The sequence below is a fragment of the Muscardinus avellanarius genome, assembly GCF_963383645.1.
Source record: "Muscardinus avellanarius genome assembly, chromosome: 17".
Taxonomy (NCBI): Eukaryota; Metazoa; Chordata; class Mammalia; order Rodentia; family Gliridae; genus Muscardinus; species Muscardinus avellanarius.
In genome coordinates this window covers 18,664,975-18,678,509 of record NC_137803.1, presented here as the reverse complement: position 1 = coordinate 18,678,509, position 13,535 = coordinate 18,664,975, and the positions used below count along the sequence as shown (strand labels likewise).

General features: G+C 43.1%; 1 protein-coding gene across 2 annotated transcripts in view; it reads left to right on the top strand.

The window, feature by feature from the left end:
• The window catches only part of WDR7 (WD repeat domain 7), a gene marked incomplete at both ends in the record, with an annotated part of 323,548 nt that overhangs the window by 303,145 nt on the left and 6,868 nt on the right, over nucleotides 1–13,535 (top strand). For both annotated transcript variants that reach the window (XM_080714515.1, XM_080714514.1), the window contains one exon: nucleotides 11,982–12,086. In XM_080714515.1, coding sequence (XP_080570641.1) covers nucleotides 11,982–12,086 — 105 coding nt within the window. The remainder of the gene's footprint in view (nucleotides 1–11,981; nucleotides 12,087–13,535) is intronic.

The following is a 13,535-nucleotide window of genomic DNA, read 5'->3' as shown; positions in this document are numbered from 1 at the left end:
GGAAAATTTTCTGCTATTACTTCCTTGAAGATATTGTTGATCACTTTGTTTTCACCTTCTTTTCCCTCCTCTATTCCAATTATTCTTAGGTTAGCTCTCTTGAAATGGGCCCATATTTCTTCAATGTCACATTCCTGCTGTCGGATTTTTTTCTAGATTAGAAACTATGCGTTCATTTTTGAAATGATCATATTCTAAGAGCGAGATTCTGTTCTCCATGTGGTCTAATCGGTTGTTTGTACTTTGAATTGAGGCCTTTACTTTACTCTGGATTCTTCCCTTTGGTCACTACGACTTCACTTAAGGTGCTCTGGATACGAGTCTGTGGTATCTCAGTCACCACTACTCCTTTACTGGGTTGTATCGCAAAGTCTCAGACCCAGGGAGTCAATAGAGGCTGCTTTAGACTATGGGGGGTGCCAGGTTGCGCGTTCTCCTATGGTGTGATATCTCTGCCACCGCCACTCCCCCACTGGGTCAAGTCCCTGGGAGTCAGTACTGGGATTTCTCCTCTGGGGCCCGCAATTTGACTCACTGTTGTTGAATATGCAGATGGAGCTGTAGTGGACTCGGTGAATTCGCTGCTGCTGCCACTGGTGGCAATATGGCGCCGCTGCCACGCACTCGGCCGTGAGGCTGGCGTATTTCTTCTCTGTTTTTGAGCTCTGCTCTGAGTCCCTGCAGCGTGTGCTGAGCCCAGCCACTGGGTCGAATCCCGCCGGGCTCTTCCGCAGTGGCTCACCTCGGCTCGCTGTCTGCCGCTCCTCTCTGGAGCCTGGTGGGCTGTTGAGTGTGTTGGTCTGGAGCCGTCCATTGAGCTCCAGAATTTTATTTTATGCTCTAGGTTTCTTTAACACTTCCAAATCATTTCTCTTTCAGAATGGTGAATGTCAAACCCTTTTGAAGTGTGTTTTTGAAGAATGTAACTTTCATATCTCTAGTACAGTCCACATAAGACTTTTCTGTGCCGGGCACCAGGCCAAGCAAAAGAGGGAGGCAAGGGTTGGGCATGTGGAGCCCGCTCTGCTACCCACCCGCGCCACCCTCTGATGACTTTAACCCACACAGAGGCCCCAGAAGCTGAGGCTTCAGGATGCGCCTCACTTAGTTCGGAGTGTGACTGCTGCCCCATTAGCCTACACGACAGGTGTCAGCCCAAGCCTTGCCCTGCGAGGGCCCGCAGTGCTTTGATTGGATGCAGAGTTAAGGAAGACAGTTTATTGGACACCAGAGGAAGACTGAGGGGAAGCATCAGGCATTTACTTTTGCAACACAATATTACCTTTAACATTATTTTATTCTGACTTCCACTTGGCTGCTGAGAGCCTTGATAAATTGCTAAGGCTGGCTTTGAACTCACAATCCTTCTGTCTTAGCCTCTCAAGTACTGTGATTACAGGCATATGCTACCATACCAGCTCTTAGGAATTTTTTGAATGTTTAATCGAATGTTCATAGTCTACAAGTCCAAACATGGACCTTGGTCCATTTTGAGACCTCCAGCATGTGTTTGAATAGATTTATATTAGAAATACTGAAAAAAATTCAGCTTTGGATCTGCCCAAAGATGAAAAATACTTTTTAAGCATGTGTAAGTTATACTTTAATAAATGTTTAATAATTTTTCATATCAGCAGTGTGAATAGTTGATAATAATTTATTCACTATCTTTTTATTAAACCTGAACCACATTTATCTAAATCATATTAGCATTCGGTGTTTGAGTACTCGTGAATAATCTTTAAATATGATCTTATGATTGTATTTTAAATATTGAATCATATGATTCTTATATTATCATTGTTGAGTTAAATAACCTCACGGTGTGAATATACCACTGTCATCTTATTAGTCAAAAAATGGTGATAATCATACTAGATAATAACTTGGAAAATTGTGATGTTTGGACTTTTGGTCAACCTAGTTTTCTAAATATGTTCTGAACCATTCATCATTCCAATAGAGAAAAAGCATTTCATGTGTGACTTAACTGGATACTTTTATAGTTATTTTGTTCTGAAATTATTTGGTTTAGTAAGCCAAAGAGGAACACACACGTGCATTCACATATGTGTATGCACTCAGCTCCCACTATCTGTAGCAAGAACACAAGAAGGAAAGCTTAGATAGTAATGGGTGAATTGATGTCTGTGCAATGTAATGTTGCTTTTTCTTTTTTCTTTTTCTTTGCAGTATTGGGAATTGAAGTCAGGGGCATTCCACCTCCAAGCTAGACCCCCTAGCTCTATTTTATTTGTATTTGGAAACCAGTTTTGCTAGGTTGGTGTTAAGGCTGTGACTTTAACTTGTGATCCTCCTGTTTCAGCCTCCAGGGTACTAGGATTACAGGCATGCACCACCATGACCCACTAGAACATTTCTTTGGATCTGAACATTTTTTAGCTTTTCCCAGAGTTCGCTATTATGATAACTACAACGGAAGAAGATTGGCAGATCACCAATGGCAAGCGTTCATTTTCTATTTGCTTATTCATAGACTTTCCTTGAAAAATTATGACAACTCAATCAATTTTTGTGAAAATGTAAGCCTTCACATTATAAAACTCCGAACTTATTAGTGAAGCCTAAAACACAAGCATAAAGCAGTATTGAGCATTTATGTTAATTCTCACTATTCCTAGAATATAATTCCCAGCAGAAGAAATTCCAAAAACTGTTGCTTGTGCCTTAACGGTTATCAATATATAGATATTGAAAAGCTCTTCAATTTGTCGATGTCAGCTTATCCCCAGATGACATATAAATAACTTTTAGTACCTGAAAATGGGCAATAAATACTGTGTTGCCTTTTTTAAGGAAGAGAGGGAGTCTGTTTACTTGAGGCAGTATATCTTACAATAAAACGTAAGATAGCTCACTTTATTATATTTATCCTTAAATCTATTTTCCATTAAGATTTTAAATGATACCAAATCTACTTGTTGTTCTTCCCAAATGCATATTTTTTAAATTAGATGGTGATAAAGAAAGACTCATTGAGTGGTTCTAACACCTCTTGGATTAGAAAACGCCGTTGCAGGTTGCCTCTTACTATATAAAGTTGACATAACATCACCTTAGCCTTCTATTAGAAAAAGAAATTATAGACAACCCATTTCCAACCCCCCAAATCTCTGGCCAGAATCATTATAGAACCATCAAAGGGCAATATGCAGGCTTACGTGCTTAGGGTGTAGGTGATAATAGGGGCCAATAAAAACAACTGAGCTCTCTTCAAGACTAGAGAATTCCAGGATTACCTGAACCATGTACTTGCGTTTTGGTTGATACTTTTTATTTCTGTATTTTGTGTCCCAAGTGAGAAAGAGCCACTCTCTTAATTTCATAATTATCTTCTTTTTAAGAAGTGCTTATTTATGGTGCTGGTAGGTAGGTATCCCCTCTTTGGGGCCAGACCAAGCTAATGGGAAAGTAGAATCCTTCAGGCACTGAAGACCAAGAAGGGAAGCTGCTGATGGAGAGATGCCCTGACCCTACCAGTCTGGCTGGATGTCTGAGGAGCCAGCATAGCATCCTTCTTCTCCCTGGCAAAAAAAAACCCCAAAAAACAAAAAAACCACACACACACACACACACACACACACACACACACGGTCAAGGCAGTTGTTTAAAGAGGTTCAAACTCCTAGAGCTTGGTCAGGGAAAAGAGTTGTTCTTTACATCACATGGGTTCAGGGGCCCAGAATCCTGCCTCTCTCACATGTGAACAGGCCTGCCTGGTGCCTGGGCTTCCTCTAGACTAGACAGTGTCATCACCTCCTTGTCTCCACCCCACCTCAGTCCCTGAAGGGTGGTCCAGCAGGGAGAGTACAGTGGACCAGAATGTCTCGAGGATGGGAAGGGAGGTTGGGTCAAACCAGGGGCTCGCCCCTGGATATAGAAGCCCCCTTTATCACTCTGTGTGTGTGTGTGTGTGTGTGTGTGTGTGTCCCCACACACACTGGGGACTGAACCCAGAGGCATTCTACTTCTGAGCTATACTCCCACCCAGGCTTTGTCTTAAACCTGCAATCCTATTTCAGCCTCCCACGTACTGCGATTACAAGCACGTGCCACCACGCCCAGCTTGGAAGGCCCCTTTATGCCACCTGGGGTTGGGCATCTAGGGGTTTTGTGAGGCCCCCAAGTAGAGTAGGGCCTGCAAGTTGGGGTTGACTATCTCCTAAGACGAGGGAACAGGTACTCACACACACACACACACACACACCACCACCACCACCACCACCACCGACACCATAAGCGGCTGCTCTCAAGAGCCTTACCACAGCTGCCCGGGCTGAGGCTGAGCCAATCTCCAAACACCGCCAGCCATCCCTTACAATCCTTCCACATGGGCAGGTCACCTAAGAATGCTATTGTACAATGCGCATAACACTGATAACACAGAAGTCAAGTTACAGGACTTGACTGGTAGTTTACAGTTTTCTTTTGCCCGGGGTTCTGTTGATCAACACTCTAGAGACAGACTTCCTGGATTCTAATCAAAGTATGGTATTTATCTCCCTGGGCCTCAGTCTCCTCTCCTATGAAGTGGGAGGAAACGGAGTCTTTTCCATTTATAGATAAAGAGTAAAAGTTTATATAAAAGTGCTCAGAACAATACCTCACACATAAGGTGACAAGTTTGGCTTCTTACTCTGCCTTTTGGCTTCCCCACAGCCTCAAACACTAAGGCACACCTAAATGCCCTTTACTATACAATGTTTATATTGACTGGAAGAATAACAAAAGCCATTTTGTAGTTAACCCTTTGATAACCCATCATTGCAGTTACACTGCTCCATGCATTTTTTTTTTTTTTTTTTTTTTTTTTTTTACCAATGACCACAGTGAGGAGACAGAAGCCGGGCTCTGTAAGCACCAGGTGACAGAGTATAAATGTTGGTAAGTGGTAAACTGGGAAGTAGACAGAATCGGAAAGGACCTGCGTGAAATAAGGCTAATAGGAGTAGCTGTGGAATGACACAAACAGAATGCCAGGGCATATGAATGGCCTTTGGGGTGTAGGAGAAGAGGACAAATAGCAGGGGCTCTTCATCTGTGTTTGTTTCTGCAAACTGAGACTCTTCCTTTAGCCTCGGCCGGTCGCATCTCAGCCTCTAAAGTTGGCCGGAGTCCTCTGAATGGCAACCACTTGCAGGCCAGCAACTCCGCTGGCTTCTCCTTTTCAAGAAGCTCCAGTAAATTACCTTCTAATGAAAACCACCAGCCAGGAAGCCTGGTGCTGGCCCACCACACAGCCGGGTGAGAAAACAGTGACGCAGTTTCTTCCAGTGCTGTCTGGCTTCAAACTCTACATCTTTAGATAGAGTTGAATAAGGTAGCCTAAGCTATTGTGCAACTCTAAGAGGGCCTGATTATGAAACTTGGGGAGAGCTTAAGGAAAAGCCACCCAAACTACTTAAAAATTGGGAAATAAGACTTGAAAGGAAAAGTTAGCGCCACCAGAATACTACTTTTAACCCTAAAAACCAAAACTAAATCAGCGGAAAACAGGCAAGTTGCGACGGCAGCCCCCACGCCTATGAGAGGAGCCCGCGCTGAGTCTGGGGACCTGCTTTTTTTCATCTCTACTGCGTATAGGGCAAGAGGAAGCTCACTGACTCTGCAGCATTTCGGATTTAGATTTGATATCAGGAAAAATTTTCCTGACAGCACACATGGTTAAACACGGAAAAGGGTCCTTGGGGGAGGTTTTGGAAACTTCTCTAGAGAGATTTTTAAAACAGAATAGATTTTCCTCTGTCTGACCTGCTTACCGGCAGCCCTGCCCACGCGCAGGAGGGAATGTGTGACCTTTCCGTCTTCCTGGCAACGCCGCGTGGTCCTAAGAGCCCTGCACAGAAAGGCTTAGTGCACAGTGATAATTAAATTTCGCTTGAGCCTTTTAATCGGCCACAGACAAGATTATCTATTTTTTAATGGTGTTATTATCTGCGTAAATTATTTGCTGAACCTATAATTTGTTTCCTTGAACAGATGAACCTTAAATATCTAATAAAATTTTCACAAATTGGTTGCCTGGGAGAAAAGAAAGACTCTCTTTCTTGAGTGTAATTAATTCTTAACTTTTGAACTCCTTTGAAATGACTTTTTTTTTTTTATGAGCCTTTTCCTTGCCTAGCAAACAAAGCTGTCAGTCAGAGCGATGTCTTTGTCTTCTCTCTGCCATGAGCAGTTACCCCCCCACTAGCCAGCCAGGAAATCTGCAGCCTCCCGGATTGGGATGTCAGGGAGGCATGCAAATCAGGCCCTGGCCCACCTCCTCTGCCCTGTTCTGACTTGGCCTGCTGGGAATATGTAAGAGAAACCAGCGTGTGTGGTCAAGGAGGATTATGGAGGTGATGGCTGCCCTTGCCCATCATTCAGGGCCACCGACTCCAGGAAAATGCCCCGAGTTGCAGGTCCTGGGAATCGCCTCTCCTCTTCTTTTCAGGGTTCCATCCTCTCTCCCATTGCACTCACTTTCCTGAGGAGCTGGCCCTCTCAACAGGTTCCCACCTCCGTCCACAAATGGACACTTCATTCAGGCTCACCCTAAACTCTGGCACCTGCCACGCTTATAGCTCATGCAAACACACTTGTCCTGTTTGCTCTGTGCTAGAGAACATTCCAGGGGGAGCCCTCCCTGAAGGCACGGTTGTGCCTTTTCAGAGGACGTGAGCGCTCACCTGGGGATATATTTTCAGCTCTGCAAGTGCCCCTCAAATTGCATCTGCCTGATTTGACCTCAAGTAGGCCTGTTGCTCCCCGAGCAGTCCATAGCCACAACAGCCACTCCTCTCTCCACCCCAAAGATTTTGGGGCCGGTCAAGGCTTGGTCCATGTTCTTTTGTTTTTGTTTGTTTGTTTTTTCAGTTTATTTTAGTAAACAGTATATAAAATATATGGCTTTGTACTTTCAAAGTCTTTCCTTTGTGATGCTATTTACAAGAGCAAAATTTTACCTGCTTTTGGAAAATGTTGCTTCACAATTTATGTTCAAGTAGCCATGTGGGCCAAGCACAGTGCACACACCTGTAATCCCAGTACTTGGAAAGCTGAGAGAGGAGGATTGCAGGTCTGAGGTAGACTCGGCAATATAGAGACTCTCAACAGCTTAGTGGGACCCTTATTAAAAAATAAACCGGCTGGGGATGTGGCTCAATCCCCAGTACAAAAAGAAAAAAGGAACAATGTATTATGTATGGTTAGAATTTTCTCTCTCCTTAAAAAAAAATGATGAGACTTGCAGATATATATTAAATTCTCTTTAATCTTGTTCGGCCTCTGAAGTGAGTATAATAGAATGCTACATTTTGGTTTCAAGTCTCAAACTTGTCATTTGGAAGCTGAATACCAGGAACTTCAAGAAGAGGCAGAGTACTACTTTTATTTAATTTCTTTGACAGTACTGGGGTTGGAACCCAGGGGCATTCTACCTCTGAGCTATACCCCCAACCCTATTTTTTATTCTTTGTTTTGAAACAGGGTCCCACTGAGTTGCAAAGGGCTTCACTATGTAGCTGAGGCTGTCTTCAAACTCAGATCCTCCTGTCTCAGCCTCCCAAGTACTGGGATTACAAGCGTGCGCCACCAAGCCCAGCAGCAGAGTACTTTTAAAGGGAATAATCTGCATAGTCGAAGACTTTGTTTCCTTCTCTATACAGTAGGGTTAATTGCATTTCTTTGCAGAGCACGACGGAAGTATCTGTTAAAAACTGGAGTGTGAGTGCTGCCATCATTAATCTTGCCTCTAAGATCCTTTCTTTTCATTAGACAAGGGGTCGTGGGGTGTTGAACAGTTCAGCACTCTGTCTCCCGCTAGGAATAATTGCTTGATTTCTCTTATTGTTCATAGCACTTTCTGAATTAGATTAATTTCTTTCTAGTCTATCTCTGTCTTTCTAAGACAGAAATTCTTTGGACTCAAAATATAATAAAGACATTATACCCATTCGCACAGAAGAAGTCTAGCAAACCTCTTATTTTGAAACCCGTCATTTTGAAAATGGCCTTTAGGGTCTAGTGTGTGAGCCCCAAACCACTGGGTCTGCCTCATCGCAAGGTACTTGGAAGTCTGCCGGGATCGTGGAGCTGCTGTGCGTTTAAAGCTAGAGCAGAGGTTAAAGTCAGTTCAGGTGGTGCCTGCACAGATTTTTGAAGCTCTGAGTCTACCCAAAAGACCACGGTAGCATTTCCATCGCGGGAAGGGCTGAAGCACCTCAGGCCGGGATGGCACTGAACTCGCCGGACGGACTAACCATCCCCAGTGCTTCCAAGAGCGGTACTTGCTTCTTAGGAGACAACGGGTCTGTCCGCTGCAGTCAGTGTTCTGTAGGTTTTCTTTAGGTTGACTTGCCTTTTTTTTCTTTTTTTCTTTTTGGTGGTAGTAGGGATTAAACCCAGGGGCGTCCTACCTGTGAGCTACACCGCCACACTACCAGCCCTCTTTATTTTGTTTTATTTTTTGTTTTGAACAGGGTCTTGCCAGTTTGCTGAGTCTCGCTACATTGCTGAGGCTGTCCTTGAATCCTGTCTGCAATCCTCCTGGCTCAGCCTCCCAAGTCCTGGGATTCTATCCCCCGTTCCTTGGGTTGATTTAAAAGGACTCTGGGGCATCAGCAGCATCTTATCATGTATGTGCATGTTCCTCTGATCTAAAGTGTAATCCCCCTTTGTCCAAAGCAAATTTAAAAAAAACATATTAAATCAAACCTGGAATATAACTAGACTTCAACAACAACAGATGAAAACATGACAGTGATTAGCAAAAGGAGTAGAAAGCATGTATTACTAGAATGAACATAAATTTAGTTCTGAGGTTCCTAGCAGAAAAAAGCAAGCATGCATTCGATTATGTAGTTATTGCTACATGATAGAGTAGAGCGATACAATTTATCTCGAAAGAGAAACCATCTCCTGGCAGAAAATTCCAGAATGAATATATTTCACAGGATCTTATGCTCTTAGAGACTCTAGTGAGCAGTGTCCTCAGCTGACATGGGAGTATTCTTCAAGTGTCCAGCCTATAAAAAGCAAAGGCATAGTATGAGATAATTAGCAAAGATTGTTCTGAAGGAGTGAATGTGGTGCCAGTGTGTCTGGTTTCCCTCTCTCACAACAGGGCCACCTTAGGCAGCTGTACAGAAAGGTCTCTTGTCCGTTGGGCACCTACAACATCCATTGCCCCATATTACAACATCTTGAGTCTTGGGTTTCTAGTTCGGTCACCGCTGGCTGTATCCTCCAATGATATGACGTACATTCTGATTACAGACTGAGAAGGATGCTAATCTGAAGGAGGGAGGCCTTGCATTCTATTTAGAAATCTCCAGGATTGGGCTTGGAGGGCTTTCAAGAAGGGCCAATCTGATTTTCTTAGAAGTACTTTGACCTGCTCACAATCTTAGATAGATATTGGGATCTCAGAGCCTACAAGAAACTTGTAAGTCAGATATTTGTAATGGAAGGGGTTATGTTCAATGTCGCGGGGGCCCAGGCAGGAGAGCAGCCCATCTGGTACACAGATCTCTCGTGTTGGACTCATGTAGTGAAGAGCAAACACGAGGCCATGTGTCCACCTCCACTCAGACCTGTGTCACGCTGACACCCGTGAACAAAGGCCTGGGGTTGCCAAGTCTTCCAGGTTTCCGGGGGAGGCTAGGAATCTTAGAAATATGGGCATACCAAAAAAATTGAACATTTTTGAAAGTGAAACCAAATATACCTGCAATCTGGTTTCAGCCTAAGAGACTTCACTTTACAACCCCAGTTATAAATCAAGGCTCACTTAAACAACTTTAAATAACCAAAATCTTGATTAAAATTGGCCCAAGGAAATTCCATATTTTTTTTTTTACAGAGCTGAGTATTGATTTTAAAAAACAAAAAAATGTTTTCCCAATGAATATACTGAACTGGTCTGGTAAGTGAAATAGCCAGTGTTTCCTATTTAATTGGTTGAAGCCTTCCCTCCCTGCCTAGAATAATTTTCATTCTAGTTCAAGTGAAGCTAGTTTCTTGAGTAGCTATTCAGCAGGATAGCCTGTTGTTTATTTTAGCATATTGGTAGGTCAGCACCATGGATAGTTACCATATGTGTTTAATAGAACATCACAGTTTGAAGTCAATTTCTAAGCAACCTGGTATGTATACTGTGTGTTGCTAATTTGGGGACAAATGGTTCATGCTTTTTTATTGGGGTAGGGTACATTAAACAATATATCTGAGTAACTGAGTTATGGGATTGCTTATACTTGCTCATTTTTAAGCAAGTAGAAGAAATAAATATATCAACAGTATTTATTGAATACTTATTTTGCACCATACATTGGGCAGAGTGCTATGTATAATCTCATTTAATTTTCACAGGCTTTTTGAGATACATATAATCATAATTATCATCGTCCCTATATGTCATGGATACTTTGGAATTAAGTACCTTAAATAACATGACCTTAGTTCCAGTTAATAAGTATCAAAACCAAATGCAAACCCAGACCATGTGACTCACACCAATGCCTTCATCCTGCCCAGAGCCTAGGTCTAGATTACCAGTATAACATTCCTCCTCCTCCTCCTCTTCCTCCTCCTCCTCTTCCTCCTCCTTTCTCCTTTTGTACTGGGGAATGAACCAAGGTCTACCTCTAAGCTACACCCTCAGCCCTATTTATTTTTTATTTTGAAACAGGATCTTACTAAGTTGCTGAGGCTGGCTTCAAACCTGTGATCCTCTGTCAGGCTGCCAAGTACTGGGATTACAGGCATGTACCACGACACCTGGCTCATTAGGTGTTGCTGAAAGACAGCAATTATTTTGAATCTCACAGAGCCTTGGAAGTCAAAAGACAGGAAAGAACAAGTTGCCAAGGGCATTGAGGAGTGTGCCTTTGTCTCCGTCCCTCTCTCCTCCCTTCTCTTTCTCATTTTGGTCTTCAGACATGACTTATACAAAATTCCTACAGAAATTTCCAGCATATATGGCCTAAATCACATAATGAGCCTGGTACTCCACTGAGACTTGGTTTCATAATTCTTCATCAGAAATTACAGATGAAAACAAGCCCTCCTGATAGTGTCTCAGCTTATGGGCACACAAGTCCCCATTCCTTTCTAGACAAAGAAACCAACCGACAGTTTGTAAGCCAGACTGCATATAGGCAGTAGAGGTATGGTTTTTAACAGTTGAATGTAGGGAGATTAATATAATATTATGTTAATTTGCTTACTATACACTGTTTTAGGTAAGTATTAATGTCATTAGATTTCAATATATTTTTTTATTAGTAAGGACCTTTCATCAAAGACCTAGTCTAAAATACAACTTCCTTTTTATTATTCATGGTTAAATCAATGAGAGCTATTGGCAAAGGTTCAAAACTATCCCTGTTAACTTGTTTTTAATAGTGTTTGATTTATGTGTGTGCCCAGACCCCCAACATGTGCATGTATATATGTTTACTAATTGCAGTTATTTGCATTTATACATGGTGTTATTGGTAGAGAATCAAGTATAAAACATTAAAAACATCTGACTATTAAGGATTTGAAAATATAGCCTAACTTCTTGTAGAACAGGGGTATTATGACACAGCTTTTACTGTTTTTCACTCCAGGTAAGTAAGGTTCCTGGGCAATTTTGGTGCCTGGTTTCTTACCTTTCTAATTAATTGCATAATTATTCTCTCTAACAGGCATAAATGTGTTAAGATCTTGATTTGCCCATGGGAATATTCTTTTCCTTTAGGCTCAGACTGTCCTCTCTACTAGAAAACATTCCTCAGAACAAGGTTGAAGTCCTTGGACATGTATTGAGAGAACTCCGGTTCCTTGTCTTATTTTTCTAGCCCAATTTTGTAAACAGAGGACAGCCCAGTATGTAGTATCTGTGACATAACTTGCTGGCCACTAAATGCATTTGCATGTGGACCTGTAATAGTTCTATGCATGCCACTCATCACCTGTGAATTTTATTGCAGACGATCCATGGACACAAGGGACCAATCACTGCAGTGGCCTTTGCTCCTGATGGACGCTATCTTGCCACCTACTCAAACACTGACAGCCACATCTCTTTCTGGCAGGTGAGACCAGATGCTGTGGGGTCTTGAAGTATATATTGCATGCTGGGTTTTGTGAAAAAGTCTTCCCATGGAGTTTATCTACAAGCCCTCCTTCTCGTCCTTCCTCCCTCCCTTCAACATGTATCAAGTGTTTACTGATTTCTGATCAAGTGCTGGGTCCCAGCATCAGGGTGGGAGAAGACAGCAGGCTGGAGGGAGGGACATCTGCTCTTAGGACTTGCAGTATGAAGGAGACACAGTTCAAGCCACGAGCAATCACAGTGCAGAGGCGAGCCCGAGAACCAGGTGGTGGGAAGGCTCTCCCTCCCGAGAAAGCGGTGCCAGGGGCCATGGGGATGCTGAGGAAGGGCCAGGTGGAGAGCTCGGGTGCACTCAGCAGTGAGGGCCAGCCTGAGAGGACCCGCCGGGGAAGCCTTGCTCAGGTGGTTCATGTACACAAGGCATCCTGACAAGCCCCTCGGGTCTGCAGCTCTAGCAAGGCATGAACAGTAAGGTATATTCCTGTGTTCACTTCGTGTGTTCTTTAAATTCTCATTTTAGTTCACATTATGAACTTCCTACGAAACGCTTTTGTTTGTTTGTTTGTTTATTGCGGTACTAGGGTTGAACCCAGAGGCATTCTACCTCCGAGCTATACCTCCAGCCCTATTTTTTATTCTTTATTTTGGAACAGACTCTAACTAAGTTGCAGAGGCCTCACTAAATAGCTGAGGCTGGCCGTGAACCTGCGATCCTCCTGTCTCAGCCTCCCAAGTACTAGGATTACACGCATGTGCCACCACACCTAGCTTGCTTTTATTTATTTATTTATTTATTTATTCATTCATTCATTCATTTTTGGTGGTACTGGGGTTCCTGGAAACCCTTCTACCTCTGGGCTACACTCCCAGACCTATTTTATATTTTTATTTAGAAATAGGGTCTCTTAAGCCAGCCAGGCTGGCTTCGAACCTGCGCGATCCTCCTGTCTCCGCCTCCCAAGCGCAGGGATTACAAGCATACGCCACCACACCTGGCATATTATTTTTATTATTTTTTTTGTGTGTGGTACTGGGGATGGAACCCAGAGGCTTTCTACCTCTGAGCTATACTCCCAGACCTATTTTATATTTTATTTGGAAATAGGGTCTCACTAAGTTGCTGAGAGCCTCACTAAGTCGCTTAGGCTGGCTTCGAACCTGTGCGATCCTCCTGTCTCAGCCTCCCAAGCACAGGGATTACAGGCATGCGCCAGTACGCCCAGCTATTTATTTATTTATTTATTTATTTATTTATTTATTTATTTTTGAGTGGGTGTCCTGGTTATCGAACCCAGAGGTGTTCTACCTCTGAGCCCTATTTTATTTTTTATTTAGAAACAGGGTCTCTCTAAGTTGGTGTGAGCCTCACTGACCTACTGGGGCTGGCTTCGAACCCAGTGCTCCTGTCTCAGCCTCCCAAGGACTGGAG